This window comes from Psittacula echo (genome assembly GCF_963264785.1).
Source record: "Psittacula echo genome assembly, chromosome: 5".
NCBI lineage: Eukaryota > Metazoa > Chordata > Aves > Psittaciformes > Psittacidae > Psittacula > Psittacula echo.
Genome location: NC_137739.1, coordinates 74,175,886 through 74,197,504, shown reverse-complemented (window position 1 = coordinate 74,197,504; position 21,619 = coordinate 74,175,886). Strand labels below are relative to the sequence as shown.

General features: G+C 36.4%; 1 protein-coding gene across 12 annotated transcripts in view; it reads left to right on the top strand.

Moving 5' to 3' along the window:
* PCNX1 (pecanex 1) overlaps positions 1 to 21,619 on the top strand; it is a 91,811-nt gene that overhangs the window by 30,402 nt on the left and 39,790 nt on the right. For 9 of the 12 annotated variants that reach the window (XR_013956881.1, XM_080618096.1, XM_080618094.1 and 6 more), the window contains 7 exons: positions 2,754 to 2,886; positions 7,569 to 7,753; positions 14,874 to 14,964; positions 16,702 to 16,759; positions 18,902 to 19,119; positions 20,208 to 20,361; positions 21,144 to 21,176. Coding sequence is in view for 11 of the 12 variants with exons in the window: in XM_080618096.1 (XP_080474222.1) it covers positions 2,754 to 2,886; positions 7,569 to 7,753; positions 14,874 to 14,964; positions 16,702 to 16,759; positions 18,902 to 19,119; positions 20,208 to 20,361; positions 21,144 to 21,176 (872 nt within the window). In the remaining variant the exon portion in view is untranslated. The remainder of the gene's footprint in view (positions 1 to 2,753; positions 2,887 to 7,568; positions 7,754 to 14,873; positions 14,965 to 16,701; positions 16,760 to 18,901; positions 19,120 to 20,207; positions 20,362 to 21,143; positions 21,177 to 21,619) is intronic. The other 3 variants (XM_080618092.1, XM_080618097.1, XM_080618095.1) reach the window with 3 other exon arrangements.

Here is a 21,619-nt window from a genome sequence, read left to right as displayed (position 1 = left end):
AACATGAAAACATTGTTACTTTGTAAACATTAAAGGAAGCTTTGTTATATTAAAGCTATTTTCCTCATGATTACACTGCTTTCAGAGCATGATGGAGGATAATTTAGGAGCTTCTGTTTACTTCGTTATGGTTTCAGTGTGTATCTTTTTGAGTCATTGCATAACATTAACTGGCTGGAGTTTGTTGGGCTGAAAAGCACTGCAGTCTTTTCAGAAGAACTTAAACTTGCTTAGATCCCGGATTCTACCACCTATATTCAGGAAGAGCATATGTACATGGCGTGCACTGAACGAAAAGATAAATCAAAAATTCTTTTGTAGATTAGATAGAAAGCTACATTAATATCTACTATTTAATGTTAACTTTGATTTTACCTTTTTTTAAAGGTTAAGTGAAATAATAATCTAGCAAATGCCAGAACTATTTGCCTGTGCAGCCTTGAATATAATCTTCAAGTGTATGTGAATTGATTTTTAATTTTTTAAATCTTAAAATATTTTTATATCCCTGTTTTTCTCACAGGACACTGCCTCAGTCAGTGCTTGAGGAAGGCTTGCTTTAGTGATGAGTAGATGGAGCTGTGTAGGAAGGACCTCTAGTATTTCCATAATCTGGGCTTCAGTTATTGCAGAAGGTGATGTTTACTGGATAAAGGACATGAAAAGAAAAACAGATGTTGTCAGTGTTAAGTATACTGCCTTGAAGAGCTGCTCTTGAATGCTGTTGCTTCTAAGTAGTTGCAAATGGTAATTAAGATGTAATGCTGATGTTTACCATCCTAATGGCAATTAAGTAGCTTACATTTCAGTTAAGGCTAGTCACTGTTCTTTATTTTGTGATGTTTAACTGTGGCCTGATTAGCAGAAATGTGCGGAGTTACTTCTGCATCTGAAGTCTGTGGAAGCTGCATTCTGAATATGTGAATTTTTAAATGCTGATGTATGCACTGGAAAAACTGAGCTCTACAAGTTGGTAACCAGAATTAGTGGGCAGTTCTGACCTTTTGTGTGATAACTGAAAGTCAGGATTCATACTGTCTTTCTCAGTACTTTAAATACGACAGCTATAAAGAAATCCTTGAAGAAATTAGGTTAGGTTGTGTATTAAAACAAAGCATAAAAAACTGTATACTGAAATGCAAGCGAAATGTTTTGATTTCTTCCTGAAATACGCTGAAAGAGAATTATCATCTACTCTTTCTTAGAATAACAAAAACAGTTGTTGGAGTAAGGAGAAAGTGTGCTATCCCAGAGTTTTCCAGAAAACAGAGGACTGAATTCAGGACATCCTTAACTTTTGATGTTCTGGTAATGAAGTGCTTGTAACTTTAACATTGGTCTTAAAGTGTAATACTAGTCTTCATGTAGCTTCTTAGCTCTTAAAGCAAGCTATGGATTGAAGTTTCATATGCAGTATTCACTTGATAATCTCTGTTTCATGGGTGGAATTACTCTTGTTCCATGCAGCCTTTATTTTCTGAGCAATGGCAGTAATACACAGCAGCAGTAGTAGGTTGCTATAGGTTGCTATTGCATGTAGACCAGCATTAGTTTTTGCTGGTAAGTTTTGAAAGCTTAGTAGGAATATTGTAATTTGAAATGCACTAAAGCAAACATGGATCACTCTGCCTGTGATCTTTGTGCCATAAAAAAATCATTGCTGCTTTTAGTGTTTTGAATTTTTTTTATTTTGGCTTGACACAGTCCTTGGTTTTCTCACTCTAGTAACAGGCTTTTTGCCTACCAAGTTGTGACTTCCACTTTAAGATTGTGATTCTACTTTTGCACTAATTTCATGTCAAGTGTGGTTTGTTGTTTTGTTTTTTATTCCCTTCTCCTCTTACTTCATGTGGCTGCCAAAACCTTTTTTCTCTGACCCATTCATTTGAGCTCTCTAGTGCTCTGCGTTCAAGTTGGGTAGTAGCTTCCTTGGTTCAGGAGGAAGACTCTGAGATTGTAAACACACCATGAAGCAGTACAGAGCTAAGTTTTTCAGACTGTGAAGTTTAAGGAACACACATAGATTTTGGGGGTCAGTCTGCGGAAAAATCTTGGACTCCCTGGAGTACATGCAAATGTTTTACAATGTTGCTTTATAAGTTGACAAAAGCTTTTCTTTGTGGTTGGGGAGTTGAAATAATGAAACTACAAATGCTTACAGAAGTTATTCTCTCACTTAATCATACCCCCCTGCTCCTCCAAATAATAGTGTAACTTAGTCTAAAATGAGCAATATGGTGCTTATGAGGAAAAAGCAACTGTTTTGTCCCCTGAGGGGGTGTTACGAGGTTAACCTCAATGCTACCTGTTTGGCAGAAATTGTACAATTGAGAATATTATGGTGAGGAGTAGCAGACAACCTTTCTTGTCCTTTAGGCTTCTCTGTTAATTATCTATTAAATGAGATAGAGGTGGTGTTAGCCTTGTCTCTTCTTGCCTTGTGTAAATGGAAGAGATTTGGGATATCTAACTTTTTTGCAACCTGTCTATATGGATGTGGGGTAGGAGGGAAATGAACTACCCTCAAGAACTCAAGAACACACCTCACCCCCCACCCATCCAGATTCTTATTAATAATTGTGTGTTGTGATCCTGCCTTGAGTCAGGTTATTCAAATAGTGTCTAAGCTACTTCTGTTGTTGCAAGTCAAGTTCATTAACTTGGGGAGGGTCAGGGGGAAGAAAGGAGTCTTAAGTTACTGTGTACGTAATTAGGATGGGTTCTTATTTGACCTAAAGTCTGTCTTGATGCAGCAGCACAAGCCAGCGAGGAGACTGTCACATTTCGTCGTGAACGCAGCACATTTAGGCGTCAGGCAGTACGACGCCGGCACAATGCAGGGAGTAACCCTACCCCTCCTACATTGCTCATCGGATCACCCCTCAGGTAGGGTATCTAAATGTTCCACCATATTTAGCATGCATGCAGCAGACCACTTCTCCCCATACCCACCAGTGTTGCCAACAACGCACTTTCTACTTCCTTCCCCACCATAACCTCCTTGAGCTGTCACTGCATGTCACTGTGGGCTTGTTGAATTGTGCATGTGTATGTGGCACTATTTTCAAAATGAGCAGGATAGCCAGTCTCTAACATGTTACAGCTGATTTCAGATTGATAACAAAATGAACTAATGCTAACAAACCTAGACTCAGTGTTTTTCATCAAAACTTCAGAGGCTTGTACTTTCAAGCAAGGAGGAAAAACCCAAGAAAATATTACTCACCTCTCCTTTTGGTTTTCTTTCCTTTAAGAAAGTATGCACTGGGGACTAGGACTGTGATCACTTTTCACATCTGTAGTTAGTGAGAGAGAACCATGATAACAAAAGCAGAACGTGATAAAGAGCTAAAGTGTTCCTGCAGAGGTTCCAAATCTAAAATACATGTATTTTATGGTGTATTTTATGGGCATCCTGCAGCTTTTTACAGCTGAAGGGACATAATGAAGTAATAGTGATGCCTTAGCTATATAATGCACAGTATTAAATCTAGTCATGTGGCACTTCGCATGCCTTAGAGATGTCTAAAATATACTGTATACGTGTATCCCAGGAGTCCCAACCTTCACTGGCACATTTGTTAACAATACTGAGCCTAGTGATATGTTACATACAGCAACTCTGGTCTCTCAGCTTGACAGCAGTAGAAGGAGCAACCACAATAAGTTTTTAGGTTTGCTTTTTAAGTCTTTCAATCCTGTGGTTGCCCACAGTGTTGGAGGATCTGGATAGCAGAACACTGCCTATAGAGGAAGGAACATCCCCCCCAATATATCAAAATAATTCTTCTTCAGTTATATGATGAATACGAAGGAATAATTGTATGTGTTGTGTATTCTTAATGATCTTTTCATATGCTAAGCTATCTTTAATAAATAGGAGCAGTCTGCCTTTATGTTTCAAGAATACTAGTATAATTTTTGTTACTAGAAAAAGCTATAGAAATTGAGCAAATAAAAAGAAAATACTTTATAATAGGGGATGGGCAAGGAATTGTGCCATCTCTGTGTCACCACTGAAATAACAAAGGACTAAGTTTGTAAGATTTCCTCAGGCAGGAGGGTTGCAAGAATGATGCCTAAAATCAAACAAATGAAAGGTTTACTTCTGCCACATCAAGTACTGAAACTACTTAGCTGTGGCTCTAGTAGATAGCGCAGTATGTAGCAGCAGTCACATCGTTTCACATAATTTGGTCGTGTTGCTGAACCTGGCTTGTTCAGCTTTAAGTTAGTGATTTACTTTGTAGTGCAGGATGCTAAAACTGTGCATTCTCTTAGATCACTTGCTGATTCTCTGTTGAACTTGCTTCTGATGTTTTTCGTGGGTGGGTTTTTTGCTTTGTTGTTTGCTTTTTGTGGGTTTGTTTTTTTTTTTTTTTTTTATTAAAGCAGGGTAGTATAGTTTTGTGTAGATAAATCATAAATCCTGAACTGTGCATTTGCCAGAAAAGAGCTGAGTTTTCTTGTTCATAGGTAGGAAGTAGAGTAAATAAAGGACTATTTTAAATAAAGGACTATTTTAAACTGAGGCTTACAGCTGCCTTTTTTTTTTTTTTACACACTACTGCAGTCATTAGGGTTTCTATGGCTTAAGCTGGACTTCATTGCGAGGTCATGAGAAAACTGAAGTTGACGAAAGCAATTTTTAATCAGACAAGATGTGTGAGGATGAAAGAGTGGATCAAATACTTTTATTTTCTGTATGTATCTTCCGATTATCTAAATTTGTTGCTTTCTAAATATAAAAATCCAAAGAAAACTTTCTCTGACATAATGGCACATTAATAAAAATACATGTATTGTAAACATATGCTCAGAATTGAATACTTAGTGAGGTCATTTTGCTCAAAGCATTGTTTGTGATGGTAAATGTCTGTTCTTTGGAATGGAGTTAAATTGCTGTAGTCCAGCCAAGCACCACAGTGCTTTCAGATTTGTTTGACATAAATTTCACTTAAACTACCAGTAAACTACCAACTGTGGAATATGTCTGAAACATTGTAGATATTACTGTTTGATTTCTAGATGAATGGTCTGAAAGCTTTTCTTTATATAGGTAGCCTAATTTTAGTGCAAATTCCATGTGTTGCTGGAGGAGGAAACCCTTAAAGATTAGAAGAATGTTCATAAGGAAGAAATCTGATGAAATACAAAGAAAAAGGGGGGGGGTGTTGTGTTGTGGTTTTTTTGGTGTTTTTGTTTTGGTTTGGTTTTGTTGTTTTTTTTTTTTTGTTTGTTTGTTTTAGCCAGCCATCACCAAATATCACTGCAACTGTACTGGCATTACTTGTATATGCTAGTGGTGAGCTGCCTCAGTCTAGTTCCTGATACTGCTAATCCATGTGCTCTCAAATGTTAAACTTCCAACAGCATTAGATTCGCCAATATTTTGTTGCCTTGATGTTACTCCTTTTGTATTCTTCCCAGCAAAACCTTAATCTCGTCATCTCTAACTCTGGCATAATATTGGATGTCGTGAGGATGTTACTTTAGAACCTGTGGAGTTCACCCTGATTTTTGCTTTTTTAAAATATTTCCTACCCATTATTGCTACTAGTTTTCATTTCCTCTGTGGAATGTTTAGTAAAAGAAACAATGGCATTATATGCATGTGTGTTTGGCAACGTAAGACACTTAAGTAAAACCTGATCTAGTAAATTCTGATGCCAAATTAGATACAAGAGTACTTTGCTGGGCAACGTGAAAAACAAAACCAAAAAATCCAAACCCACCACAAAACAACCTACCACCCCTGCTTCTGTCCTGCCTACATGTCAGCAGTGTTTTGGGCACTTTTAAGTATGCATCCTATGTAGGCAAATGGTGTATGCATGTGTGTCTGGTATGAGGACAATCTGCTAAGTGATTGTCTGAAGCAGAATTTTGGTTTTATAATTAACTAATTAGGCAGAGGATTTATCTTTTACAAATCAGTGCAATCTATTAATGCCTGTTTTGGGTTTGTTGTTGTGACAGATGGATAACCACTGAAAGGGCAACTTTCAGCATACCTTTTGATACATAGCTACTAAAGGGAAAGCAGTTTTGTTTAGCATTGTTTTGGTGTTGCTGATAATACTGGAGGGACACAATGAAGGCTGGCACATCTATGAGCTTCCTTAGGGCTTTTGTTGCTATGTAGCTTACTGAGAGCCTTGCATACAGCAGCAAAACACTGAATTTAAAGTTCAGATTAATGTATGTTAGAATAAATAATGAATTGCATTTTTTTCCTTAACGAGCTGTGTGCATGCCTGCTTTATTTTGCATGAGCTTTTCTGAAGACCTATTCTTAAATCCTTATTTTGTTTTCAAGTAGCTAAAAAGTAGATGTTCTAGGAAATATTGTTAAAAGCAAGTACATTAGATGTAACACCTCAATGCTTAGTAAGACCTTACTTTTTCAGTTGCCTCACTTGCCAGTTGTAGCATCATGCTGTAAATAGTGACATCTTAAAAGCACCAGATGATACTCTTTTGAAGTGTTCAAGATATTTTCCGTAGTCTTTTTAAAGTGTAAATCCTTTTGTTTGAAGAATTTCTTAATTTCATTGTGTCGCACAGCTACTGACTGTACCATGTAGCTTACTTAAATGCACAAAATGAAGGATAAATAAACGTTAGTCTTGCAAAGTCGGATGTGATATAAACAAGTGTAAATGTCATGTTTTCTGATACATTGCCATGTTTAATATTAAACAAGCTACTAAAAAAAATAGCTCTATAAAATAGCTTTGCAATGAGAAGGCTGTTAAGAGGAGAACTAACATTTTCAAGCATTGTCAATTCATGTGGCTGTAAACTTGCATATTTTCTGGAGCCCAAGTTGGCTTTCAAAACCTGTTTTTTAGGTGCAAGTATGTGTGAGTATAGAAGAATTTCTTTGCAGTAGTAATACTGATTAATGAAGTGTGTTGTCAAAATAACTTCAAATAGACTTAATAAATCATTAACTGGCAAAAGTTTTATAAACATTCTATAGGTTTCTGAATTCAAATGCTTTAACTACAGTCATCTATGAGGTCTGTGGTAGTAGTTTGTGGCTACTAACAAAGCTTAAAGACTCTATCTAGTTAGAGTGCAGATTAGTAGCAAGAAAGGTGATGTTATTGTGACCAAAAAAACCTAAAGCCAATTAAACAGTTGATCAGGTTGGCTAAATGAGCAAAAAAGTCTCTAGCTATCATGAGAAGACTGGGATAGTCACTGTTGTGTGTAGGTAATACTTCAGGTTAGTCTACAGTTAGACTAAACACCAGTAATTTGCTTTACCTCCCACAAATTAGGGCTTGAAAGAGTATACTACTTTATGGTAACTTGGGGAGATGTTAGCAGTACTCCTTCTAAGAAGTAAGATAAGAACTGTATCTCTAGATTACTGATGTAACTAGTGTACAAATGCTGTTATATGGAATTCATGAGTTATCTTAACCCTAGTAAGTGGGTTCTTAATGCTATATTCCTGCAAGTTTTCCTCTTTAAATTAAAAAGTCTTGTTTTGCTTCACTTCTAGCTATCTTTCTCTTCTTCCCGGTAATGTGTCCCCAATCCGTGTTTTCTCGTAGCCTTCAAGATGGTCAGCAAGGCCAGCAGCCCTCCTCCCAGGTCAGAGTGCAGTCCTGCTCCCCTTCCCAGGCAGCTGTGCTCGGCGCTAGCGCCTCCTTGCTGGTGAGAAATGGGAGTGTCCACTTAGAAGCATCACATGCCGCTGCATCTGCTGTAGGTGGTAGCAGTTTGCACGATGAACTTGGTATGCAGGCCTTATGTAACCTTGGTGACATGGAAGTTGTAATGCAGCACACGTGTTGGTAATAACGCGGGGAAAGGCAGCTGAGCTTAGCGCTGATGTTGAGTCTTGTAGCTGCATTTCTTGGAAGGCCATATTGCTCATAAATTCCTTGCCTTTCACAGTCGCCTTTCCAGGCACTTTCTTTAACAAATGGTCAATGAGAAACTCTCTGAGGATGCATAAATATGAGTAGTGATGCTGTGAGAGCTTTCATGACTTGAATGATGTAACAAGTGTAATGTGTAAGTGTTTTTGCATTGTCACAGGTAGTTGAGCAGAGATTGTGACCAACTTTGGGGATCCTTTGTTTTCTGAAAAAAAGATTTGTTACAGTTCCTAGGATTTCTTGGTCTTTTCTTTTTTTTTTTTTTTTTCCCTAGATGAGTCTTGCTTAGCTGCTGTTCAAAAAAAGAAATCGTGTGAATGAGTGCTTTATTTTTTCTCTACACCTTAATTTAGCTTGAGATTGGAAGAAAATCTGGACTCTTTCTTACATCAAATATCATGATTTCATGGAACCTGACAGTGCCCCTTAGTTCTTCATGGTTTTATTTTATGTAGTATTCTTAACTATTTATTCATTTCTATGTAGCTAATCAAAATGCTAGGGAGAAGGAGGCAAAGATGGTCAGAGTAAGTGACTGATCTCCTGTGGCACAATAACTTGGGGGCAGATGTGGTAAAGCTCCTGCAGGGATCTTGGCAACTATCTATTAATGGCCTGAATTACTGATGACTTCAGCATTAATATAGAATTCTTCAAATTATTAAAATGGGTATCTTTAGAACTGACAGTTAATAGTGACAGTATTTTGAGTAGCTGACGGCTGTAGTAACCTAAAAGTACAGGTTAGCTCAGAACACTGACAAAACATTTGTTTCATTCCATACGGTGCTGAAAGATAGGTGAATTACCATGTAGCTCTACTAGTGGGGAAAACTTAGAGTTGTCAGGCTGTGGTACACCTATAAGTATGTGTTTGGCTAACAAGTTGCCATTCATCTCTACCATCTAGCTGCAGTATAAGGAAATATTGACTATAAGCAAAACTGAAAATAAGTGACAATCTGAGATGTTTTATGAAACTTAACAGATGTGATACAATCTGATTATGGCTCTACTAGATAGAAGAATTGAAACTTCTTTCTCAATTCTTGTATGTGTCTATGAAGTATGAAAGCTTATCACACAAAAGTGCAAATTTCTTTGTATAATATGGACACTTGTTTGAAGTATTGGAATGTAACTCTGAAATTCAGGAATACAGGCTGTATCTGTCCAAGGTTAATGTTGAGAATTATTCTTAAAGCTACCATTACTGTATTTAAGGATTTGATTCTTTTTAACCTAAAAAGTAAAGTCAAGTTTTATAGAATTCAAGATTTAATACATAATCTAGGTAAGTCTGAGTTATTTAAGAATTTATACTGTGTTGTAGTAATCAAAGTGGACATTTAAGACATTGAGCATAATGTTCAGGCTCTCTAAAAAGGCATATTCATTGCACTTGGTGTACATTGAAATGTATTCGGAAATCTGTATAGCTGATTTCTGCTGAAATTTTGGCTGTACTATGTTCGTAGTTACAGGGGGCAGCACATTGCATTTGGGAGGCACAAAACTTCCAGGATCTGAGCAGTTAAAAATATGATGTATAGTAGGCATTTATTTCTGATTCAAAGTTTTGAGCATCTGTTTAGAAACCTTCCATGAGTGCAAGCAGCCATTCCAGGCAACATCTGGTTTTACTAATTTAGGAAAATTTTCTAGTTTGTGTGACAGGTACTATCTTTTGTTAGAGTTCAAGTAGTTGGCAAAATGGTGCAGACTTTCACAAGCATGATTCCTTTATCAGGCTTGACAAGAGAGAGTATCTTTTGTAACTGGTATATGGCTTGTTTGGGTTTTGTTTTGGCTTGGGTTTTTTGTTATTGTCAGTCAGGGATAAAGTAATGCTATTGCTCTGTTTCACTTAAGTCTAAGGCTGTTGGTTTTGCTGTGTTGTCCCAAAATACCTTGCAGTGAAAGATGACCCCTGTTACTTTACTGTAGATTGTGTATGACTTGGAGATGGTGGAGGGTAGCAGTTTTGGGTTTTCTTTAACTTTTACTCTGATGTGATCAAAGCAATGCAGGCAGTACGGCTAATTTCTTGTCACTGTAGAAATCACTACAACTGCCCAGGGTAAAAAATAGAGGCTGGGAAAAAGATACAGAAACAAAACCTGATTTCCAAGATCAGGCGGTACAGGTGACATGCAGCAGATACTGCTATGTGTCTCTCTGTACAGTGCATGTGAGAACTTATTTTCTTAATGAAATTCTATTAGCGTATTCCAGTTTTTCTGGAAGACAAACAGGGCATGTGTTAATTTACATTAAAAGGCCCCACATTTAGGAATTCTGGTTTGTGGTTTTTTTTTTTGTGCACCAATGCAGTATCTGCTTCTACTCTTTCTCCACTTACATATTGAATGTCAAGCTGCAGTTTTTAACAAGTTGCACAATTGTTTGTGTTAAAGGTTTGTGTCAACTTGATTCTTGTGGCTTATTTTACAAAGGGTGACCCTTAGTCTCTCATGCCTGTCCTACATCAATCTGGTAACTGTATGGTTGTCTTCAACTGGATGTTGTCCTGAGAATAAGGCAAGAGATGGTTTGAGGCATTATCTTTAGTCTTCCAGGCTTGAAGCAGAAAGATTTTTATTAATTACATTGCTATTTTATGAGGGGTGAGGGGGAAAGAACTTGAAATGATGGAAAAGAAGCTTATTGTGGAGCAGTAAACATGAATTAAATCATAGGAGGAATGCAGGACAGAAAGGAAAGGTGGCAAACTAAGTGCCATGCTTACAGGCAAGATTAATATAATAGGAATCCAGAAAGCAACAAAATGTATACTGTGACTTTAAGTGAATGACAGTCTTCAGAGCACAGTGTGGCAGTGCTAGTGTCTTTTATTCTCAGTGATAACTGATTCTTGAGACACATTGGTGAAGGGTGGGACTTTTCAGTCCTTGCAGTGAGGGCTGTAGGTGTTAGAATTTGTCAGGTAGTTAAGAATCCGTGTACTGAGTCACTAGAACAAATGCCCCGTTTCTGATACTGGGGTGAAACAGCAGCCTCTTGTCCTCAGCTAGCTGATTATTTTATGTTTATTTTATTTTTAATCTAAGGAATACTGGGCTTGTGATCAAAGAGAACTGGTCATCTGCAGTTCTACAATGCAATTACCCTGCCTTGTTGAGCTTCGGATTGTGTCACTTTTATGCAAGCAATAATCTTTCAGATTTATTGAAGTATTTTAACTGATGAAAGCAGTTGGATGGTCTTAAAGACAAAAACATTTTCTCTAAAGATAAATGTATACACTGATTACTTATTTGATTAAAAACAATTTAGAATCAGTTCCTCAATGCCTTTTTATAATTAAGTAGATGTAATTTATTTGGGATGGATGGGGAAGTATTTTCAAAGCTACAGGTAGAAAATACTTACCATTGTTCCTATGGAAGATATCCCTGTTGTAGTCTGTAGAATTCTGCCTAGTTTGTAATTTTTTATTTGTATCTGGAGTCTGTCAAATACAGTAACTTAAGTGTTCTAACAGAAAACTCTTAAGTTTTCATACTGCAGCTGAAGGTAAAATTTTGACCTTCGGACATGATACTGCTTTGCACGCTACAGGGTATTCCAGTTCTGATGACTTTGGGTTGGCTAACTAGGATTTCAGAACTGTTGTCACAAGTAGTAGATGGCTGTATCTTGATCTAATGATGATGTAGACTTTGCTATGTCAGCTGTTAGCAACATTCAGAACTAGTTTGAGAGGTTCGAAACAAAGTAGTGTTTATTAGATGGAAAAGTAGGAAATATGCTGAAAGTAACTTAGCTGAAGAAACCATCAGAGCACCATTTTAATTGGATCCTGAGTGGCTGTCTTCCAGGTTTCATCTGTGTAAGCTCATCAACCTGTTGCTTTCATTGATTCCTATAACTGTGGGTACACCAGTTCACACAACGTGAACTGTTATGTGGTTGTCTCTGGACGTGGTGATGAGATATTTGTCTTTTGAAACAAGAAAACTTGTTTCAAAGGAAGTGCATTTGTCTTTTCATGTCAAAATGAAGACGCATTTTGGATTTGTGTACCTGAGTATGCATGAATTTGTTATTTCTTCTAGCCTGATCCAAATAGAATATTGTTTGGGGACTTTAATTTGCTAAGAATTCACAGCCCTCACTTTGGGGGCCGAGACGGGTTATAAGCATTTCTGTTTAGTGGATAAACGTGCTATTGGCTGTATTTCTTCATTTGTAGAGTAAACTTTTGAGTCTGCCATTTGTTCACAATAACAGTCCTCAGAGGAGAAAGGAAAAACTTTCTTAAGCTTCTTCAAAGCACTGTGGGAGAGCTAGGAATGGGAGGGACAGAAAATGGCTAAGGTAACTAAAACTGCTAGGTGTATCCATAGATACTGAATCTTGTGAGCATTGAGAAGCTTCATTTGAGTCTGACTGTGCTGTGAGGAACCTGCTGTTATCTCACAGTTTAAAAATTATTTATTTGATGGGACTTCAGAGCTCAGCCATAGAATATCCAGTCATACCCTAGGATTTGCATCCTCAGAAGCACTGAACAGTCCTGTCATCTTTTCTACTCTGGATGAATTGAGATTTTTCCAGTGAGCCTTTTGATTGGAGAAAAACAAACAAAACCAACCAAACCACAAATAAACCAACCCCAACATACTACATTAAAAAAAAAAAAACATAAACACCAAAACAAAAACAAAACAAACAAACAAAAAAAAAAAAAACCAAAAAAAAACCACAAAGGAAAAGCAAAAAAGGGGCAGGCAACTTTGGTTTTTTGGAAAGCCATGCCTGTCTTGACAGCTAACTTGTAATAGGAAGCCCATATAAAGTAGGGGAGTGAATTGCAAGTATGGTAAAACCTGTGTCCTGTTTTGCAGCTTATGTAAAAGCAACTGGAATTAAGTGTTCTGTCTGTTTGCTACCTCTCTATTAACCTTAACCAGGTTTGTTTTATCCCACCACAGCTGTGGAGTACTTGCTATATTTGTATTGCTGCTATAAATTTTGACAGATTCAAAGATATGTCTTGAAAGTAGCATATTCTAACTTCTGTGACTAGAGTTTCAGTAATTTTAAAATCTGAAAGTGTAATTCTAAGGATTCCTAAGGACTGTTTGCCCAGATGATTTTTTTTTTTTCCATAATTTATATTTAATTTTGTCCTGACTAGAATCTGAAATGTGTTCTCTAATACCTTCATGTTTGCTGTTGAAATTGTTTTTTTTACTGATGCAGTCAAGAGACCTTATGTGTAACTTTAGGTTGGTTATTAATTGTGGTCAGGAAGATTCCTAATGTCTTGCTCTAGTTTAAATTCTAAACAGTAACAACTGTTTACTACACTATGCATGAAAACCCCAAAGTTATTTAACTAAAGCACTCCATTAAAACCTTAACTATTGAGGAAGAAACTCTTTTAACAAGTGAGCTTTCACCGTGTTTCCCTACAAAGGCATATAGCAGAGGTAATTAAATATTGAGAGCTGTTGTGTTAATGAGCTCTGGCACACACTGTATGTGACTTCTGAACTATGTACCTGACAGAATGGTTGGTCTTAGCACATCTGTGGTATGGGTCTAATTGGCTTGAAGTGCACCTTCTGAGGGTAAAAATCTTTATAAAGATACATTCAACATACCAGTGTCTTTCCTTAGTGTCACTGGTTTTAATAATCTAGTTTGAGGTGTTTAACCTTCTCGCTTTCAAACACATCTGTACTGGGTTTAAATGTCTGTGGGTCTGAAGAGAGTTTGAGTAGGATCATAGTGTGTTTAAGGAAAAAAAAAAATCAAACCCCCCACAATATCAGAAGCAGGTTATGCTCTTACAGAAGGGAGAAAGGCTCAAAGCTCTGATCTTGTTAGGCATTTCTCCTCTGTCTGCTTGTTATCCTGTATCAACAGAAGAAGAAAGAGCTGTAAGATGCGCAGCTGAGAAGTGTAGTTTTTCCTTCAGATGCTCCGGAGTGGGATTTCTTTTTTTTTGTGTAAGCAGACCTTAAAATATTGCATGCTTTGCATCATGGCTTAAGAAGGGATTTGAGCTAGAAGAGATGGAGAAGTTTGCAGAACACATCATATGAGATGACAATTTCAAAATCTGCTTCCTGCATTCAATTCAATATATTGAACCTGGCCTTGAGGGGAAATTACAATGCTTCTCTCTCTGATCAGGTTATTGTGGGAGATGGGCACTGTAAAACATCACATTGTAAGGTAATTTATCATTGGAGTTATAATATCTGGCTTTTTTTTGCAAATTATATATTTAGGAATAGTTTCATAGTTAGGAATTTAGTACATTCAACAAGTTTTTAATAACAACTTTAGGAAGTCATGGTTAATGGATTCCTAGTAACTCCAAATGGATCATCTGAGATGTTAGTTTTCAGTCTTCTGTTCTTACACTGAAGCGCCTGCTTCTGGCTTATGGACTAAATCTATGCCTACAACTCGTTTTTCAAGTTTTCTACAGGTATAACTTAGGAAGCATCTCTAGCCACTTCCTTCACTCTTTGTGTTTATTTTCAAATAGATACATGCGCCTCAAAAAAATTCTATTCAGGGCACTTGAGGAGTCTCTGCTTTAGCTAAATGCCATATTTCTTTAACACTGATAATGAAGGATTTACTGATTGCTCTACTCATGGCAAGTTGTTTGCCTTGTCTTCTAAGGGGATGGGGGAAAAGGCTTACAATGTGCTTTTGTTGTGTTGATGGTGACATCTTGTAAATACAAACTCCTAAAATTCAGTTCAGTTCTGCAGTTTATTATATATATAATGTAAAATAGTATGGGAGTTGAGTAGCTAATGTCTTGTCTGCATTGGTGACACATTAATGTGTAATCATATTTTATATTTTGCACTGATGTAAATTTAAATGTCTATGTTGATCTCATTAGTAAGTGAAATAGAAACTACTGCATGTGGGATGAAACATCATGAAATTCTGACCTGCTTTTGACCTTTTCTTTAACAGGTAAGTTCAGTTCTACGCTCTACGAGACAGGGGGCTGCGACATGTCACTTGTGAACTTTGAGCCAGCTGCAAGAAGAGCATCGAACATCTGGTGTGTGTGAAGGCCAGTCAACAGTGATGATTCTTGTCTTACTGCAACCAAATACTTGATTTTAATTTTGAAAGGTTATTTAGTACGGACTACCAGAAATAAAATACAGAATATTATCCATATACTTTTGCTTTTGAAACCCAAGTGTTTTTTATGAGAAGATGACAGTAACTGGATAGATTATTTTTTTATTTTTTTTTTTGGTACTTAAATAAAGCTGAGAAAATAAAAGACTACTATTGCGTAAGCAATAGATGTCCAAACAGGCAACTTGACATTCATTTTTGATTTGCTTTAGAAAGTCTTTAAGGATTTAGACCAGATTTTGGGGAAGTAGGTAGCTGTTAACTATAATGACTTTTAACTTGCTTACAAATTAACTTCCAATTGTGAAGCAAATGTAAACTGATAAAATTTGTTCTCAAGTTCATAGATGGCATGAAACAATACATGGAAGTGTTGACATGCCTGAGGTTGAAATCTGACTTGGAGCTGAAATAGCCAGCTATAGACTGGAAAGTTCATCTGCTATTGGAAAGATGCCCTTTCTCTGAAGGGACAGGAGGCAGAAGAAAGAAAAACAATGCGAAACCTCCTGTCCCCTTGCAATCCGCTTCACTAAATAGAAACACTGTGAAGCTATTGTCATGCAAAATGCCACAAATTCCTACCACATGTAGGGGGAATAGCTATTGGAATTATGGAGCAATGGATAGAGAACCTCCCATATTCAAATCTTGTGAAATTGTGCAAGTGCCTTTTGTAGAGTTGAACTTTGAAAAAGTTCCGTCTTCCTTGCGCAAAGCTGCCAATGCCTGCCTTCTACTGCTTGCATGTTCTAGATGCAATGGCTTTGCTGATGGCTGCTGTTACGAAGTTACATGTACTAATGGAAGAAACAAACTGGCCACATCCGAATAATCAGATCTCACTTTTAGAGAATACTTGAGTTTTAGTGAAGTAAAATTGATAACAAAGAATGTTTTTATCTTAAGGCAAGGAACTGAAGGAAAGTTGCATAAATTTCATACAAGTCTTACAGCCATGTGATTTACATGGAAAACAAACATCCAAAAGCTATCCAAAATTGGGGAAAAAAGCAGTGGTTGGATATGGACTCCCATACAGTAAGAGAAATTTCTCCTCATCTCTAATGAATGGAAATTGCAAAGTAATTTTGCTGTTTTTTACCAGAGGGTTAAGTTTTATTTAAAGTTGTTTTTCAGAAGCTATTTAAGTAATGCAGTATACTTGTGTTAAGTATGTGCTATCTTTGGCAGTTTGGGGACCTTGGTAAAAACAGTACTGAATTAGCATAAACTCTGTAAGTGAACACATAGAGGACTCTGTGCTGCTCTAGAGATGTCATGTGTGTTTGCACATCAGTAGCTAACAGAATATAAAAATTCTTTTTTTTTCTCTTTTTTTTTCTTTCCCCCAGCCCAAGGGGAATAATTACTCTCATGCTAATCCTTGTTGGACAACTCTGGGACTAGGTGTTGAGAAAAATATACCAAGGTTAAAGAGTCTCCTGATTTGCTGTGGCTACAGAAGTTGCCATAATACAGAAGACTAAGTGGATACTTGTATTTAAAACATGATTGAAGGAAAAACTTAAATATTTCTAGATAGAACTTGCAAGGAGTCAGAATTAATTTGGGACACTAGGAAATTAAGAGTGGCCTGTTGAAATAAAATGTAGTTTTATAATCTGAAGTCTTTCCCCTGTTCTTATAGTGACACGGACTCTCACGTATCGAGTTCTACCTCAGTTCGCTTTTATCCACATGATCTAGTAAGTTTTTCATCTTTATTTTTAAAGCATGCAAAAAATCAGAAGGCTTTCAAATTTTATAGCACTGATTAACCATCCTGTGTGGTAGTTCTTTGTTCTTAAGAAGAATTTTTGCCTGGGTTTAAATCAAGATTAAGTATGTATTGTTGCAGTGTCTTCATATATACGTACAAATTCATCTTTCTGCATAGTACTTTAAAATTTAAATATAAGTGGCTTTCTCTGATTTAAAGCATAGTTATTTTCTAGATCACATGGAAATTGTTCTGAGATACCTTGTAAAGGTTTCCAGAGATAATAACATGGCCAGAGTTTTCCTTCTGTGCTAAGATCAGCAGGCAGCAGAAAGAATAAATTGCTCATTCTGTCCAAGAGAAACTCCAGAAATTTCCCTGAAAGGAACTTAAAAATCTGTCATTGGAATCTGCTGTACGGAATTTTAATTCGTAGCAAGAGTGACTGGGAAGAAAGGCAGAGGCTTACACTGTTAAATACCACAAATAGCTTTAGAATTCTTCAGTTTTGTGATCTCAAGCCTTTTATATTATTGTAAAGTTCAGGCATACCTGCAGTCTTAATTCTGAAGTCTTACATTGCTGGGTCATGAAAACAGTGCAAAAGGTCATGATTCTTATGTTCATGATCCTTAAACTAGGTAACCAAAGTACCTTGAAGTTCCTAATGCACTAACCAAGAGAGAAAATGAAATATGAATTCAGCATTTGGCAGAGGAAGAGAAGGCCTTTGTTTGCCTGACTGTGCTTTTGATCAAGAATGTGCTTTTTTGTACCTGGTGTCTGCTAGAGGAGTTTTCTTTGCGTTTCACTATCCCCCTTGAAAATGTAGCCTTCTATAAAGAGGCTCCATTTTTTTCTCTTGTGCTGTTGGTTTGCTAGTGTAAGGGAATGGTTCTGCTTAAGGCAAACTAGTACTTGTAAAAGCTTAGCCCATGTGTCTTAATTGAAGTTTTCCACTGAAATTTATTATTAGTGTTGGTGAATGTTATGGTGTTTCTATGTTTTCAGAAACCAAATTTTTTAAAAGCTGTCAAAAAAACATCTATTTTTTGACACAGCTTATCTTGGACAGTATGTTTGGTATTTTTGAAATGCTTTTAGGAAGGCAGTGTTCCTGCTTTTGGTTTTTATTAGTATTTTTCTGGGAAGGCAAAGGTGGCTGAGCAAAGTTAAAGTACAGTAATGCTTTAAGGAGTCATTAAAAAAATTTGAAGATGAAAAATTGAATGTTAAACTTTATAGGGGTTTGGATGTTCAAGTTTTTTTTTACAATTATCTTAATGTTGACACTTAAAGGTGACACTATTTAAATTTTAGTCTTTGCCTGAAAAGATTGAGAGGTTTTTCTTTCAGTAAATGATGGTTTAATGATGTGATGGTATAAAGGGCAGTGCATTAAGATGTTTCTTGGCCTGTTAATGAAACTAAGAAAGTGGGTTAGATGGCACATACATACTGTAGTAACTTTTTAGCCTTAGGAGCGCTCTTCTTGGATGTCCTGGTTGTTGCTATTACTGTGATTTCAAAAGAACTCTAGAGTGACAAACTACAAAATAAGTGAGAGTTATAGTCAGTCATAAACAGTACTTAAGTAGTTAGGGGAGAGCTTTTTTTTGTTTGTCTCTCAGTATTCTGAATGTCATGAGTTTGACCACTGATGCATGCATATATTGCTTTGTCCTCAGAAACAACCATTCAGCATGGGTGTGCATGCAGGTTAGCTAACTTGAAGAAATGTGTTGCAATTTATTTAAAGTCGGTGTTGGATTATTTTTGTGGTATACTTTATTCCTGTTCACATATCAGTTTACGTGTCTTCAAATTTGAAGTTTTTGGAGTAAATGGGATAATGTACTTGGAAGACATGTTTGTACTTCATTTGAAATAAGGCATATGCTAAAATGCCAAGCAGTTATGTTGTATGGAAATTATTATTGCTGTTGGTGCTATTCATTTGCCATAAGGACAGGAGAAGTAAGTAGAAGCCTGAGAGCTGATACTGTTTAACAAGGAAACTTCTCAAAAGTGAAACTAAATAATTCTAGCAATTTTCTCCAAAGCAGTTTACAGTAGAATACAGTGATATAATAAAAATGAGCTTTTATTAATACTGACTTTCTTTTAGCTTTCTCTTCCTCAGATCAGGTTGAACAGGCTGCTAACCATGGATACAGATCTCCTGGAGCAGCAGGATATTGACCTAAGCCCCGACCTTCAGGACCACATGCAACCTCAAGAGGAAGCAGCTCAAAAAGTCAAGCAGTACTATCGCTTTTGGATCCTGCCTAAGCTTTGGATTAGCATCAATTTTGATAGATTAACTCTTCTGGCTTTATTTGATAGGTGAGATCTTCATATGTTACTAGACCTCAGAAAGTAATGATTAAAAAATTGTAACTAAACTGTAATACAGGTAAAGATATATCCTTAGAGAATTTTACTCATTTACCATATTCTGAAGGATGGAAGAATAATACAAAATGCAGTTTTTCTAAAATAATGATTGCTACTCTCCTTTTTTCTCTGGTGATGCAATAAAGGAAAAAAGAAAATGCCTCATTTTGCATGGATGGGCGATAATGTATTTGAATGGTAAAAAAGAGAGATTTGTTGCTAATCTTTAAAGCTAGAAAATAATCTCAAAAAAACTAATTGAAAGGGTCTAGAACCTGGCATACGCTTACTTCAGCAAGTAGAGAGATTTTACCTGTTGTTTCAAAGTGTTATTCCCAAGGGCCTTTGAACGTGGCAACCTGTTGTCCCTGCTGCATTTATGTAGTGGAATAAAATGGAGATGACCCCATTTAAAAAAAAAAAAAAGTTACAAACTTCTGGAATATATAGGGTATTTAAATTTTGGCAATAAACTTCCTTGAGATAAACATAGTAGTGATTCTGTCCAGGCAGAAATATTATTCTGTTCTTAAGCACTGCCAATATCATATGGAATTATCTTTATTCCACTTGGCAAATATTAGTCAATGGAGTGTATTTTTAGCTTCTTCATTATAAAATCATGAATGGCAGTCTATATGCAGATAAACTACCATGTATATTTTCACAGGTTTGTAGTCATCTAGTGTGCACCTTGAATATAGATTTATGTTACAGACAATTCTTCTGGTTGAGCATTTGAATTATCCCTGAAGTTGTTTGCTGAAGTTGTCTTCTGCTGTTTAAAAATCAGTTCCGTAAGATACTAAATGCTTTCAGCTGTTGTTGAAATCCTGGTAGCTCCTAGCTTTGCTAAAGGACAGTGTGCTAGTATAGCCTATGCAAGTTCAGATCTATTCTTAATTATTTTGCTACCAGCATCATAACTTTTGTTAACTTCTGACCCCAACTGTTCCCTTGCAGCTTTTTTTCTAGACATAGTTAGCTTTTAATTCTATTTTTTTTTGTTCCTTTTTTTTTCTCTCCCTCTAATACAGGAATCGTGAGATCCTTGAAAACGTGTTAGCTGTCATCCTAGCTATTCTAGTTGCATTTTTGGGCTCCGTACTTCTTATAGAGGGCTTTTTCAAGGATATTTGGGTCTTCCAGTTCTGCCTGGTAATAGCCAGTTGTCAGTACTCACTATTGAAGGTATTTTAATTTCTATCTTTGCTTTCTATAAACAATAGCAATAATTCCTGTTGGGTGCTGCAGGTTAGTTAGAGCTTTATGGAAAAAACTGCATGCTTATGATTTAAAAAGAAATGAGTAAACTTCAGTTTCATGGGAAGTTTGATAGGTGGTTATGGAAGGTCCCTACACTAGAATGGTTCTGTTCATGTTTATTAAGCAACTCTTTATTTGCTGTTCTCATGCACTTTATTGTTTTCCTAAAGAGGAGCATATTCTTACTGGTTGAAAACAGCCTACAAATTAAACTTGAAGGGATTTTTTTGTTTGGTTGGTTTTGGGTTTTTTTATTAGTGAACGCACCTCAATGCATTCATAATGCATTATTATATCTAGGCATATTTTTAGTCAGAATCTTAGGGATTTTTTAGAAAATTGTGATTTAATGATTGTCTATTTCTTTATGATTAGACTATTAGGGTGGACATGAAATTTAAAATTAAATTGCATAATATTTTTGTCTTAAATACAAGTTTTAAAAATTAGCTTTGGGTTGTTTGTGGGTTTTTTGGGTTTTTTTTAACAAAAACTTAACACTTTTGGTGATAGATGTATACTCTTTGAACAGATTTTATGGGTTTATTCATTGTGCTTTTTAAAGGCTGTACAGTGGTTTGATAATTGTGAAATTAGTTGTAGATGTTATTAGAAGAACTTTAATCAAGAAAGCTGGAGGGAGGGGGAAGAGGTATATGCATTTACCTGTAGACTGGGTAACTTTCCTCTTTCTATTTTGGTTTCAGAGTGTTCAGCCAGATTCTTCTTCCCCTCGACATGTAAGTCATAGGCATATGCTGCTGTACTTAACCCTGCAGAGAGAACTAAGAAGCTCCACAGAGAATTGATCTTTTTGGTTTGATCTTTTTGGCATTTCTCTTATGTGTCTTCTCATAAGGCACAAGAGGCTTATGTTGTCTTAGTGTGTGAGAAGGGAGCTGATACTATTTTTTCTTCCCCCCCCAGTATGTTTGTATTTAGCAAATCATGTCCTCCCTGTTTTAAGACCAGCTTTTGCTATAGAGCCATTTGTCATAGGTTTTTTAATGAGTCTTTAGTATTCAAACAATTATACTGAGAAATATTCTTAATGTTGAAGTTTGCTATGCTGATATGAACTGACACAGCTTTGATGTTCTATTCTGGTCTTGTAGATCATTCAGTTGTCCTAGTATGCGCATAGACATACATTTTTCACTCTGTTTAGGGGTAGGCAATGCTC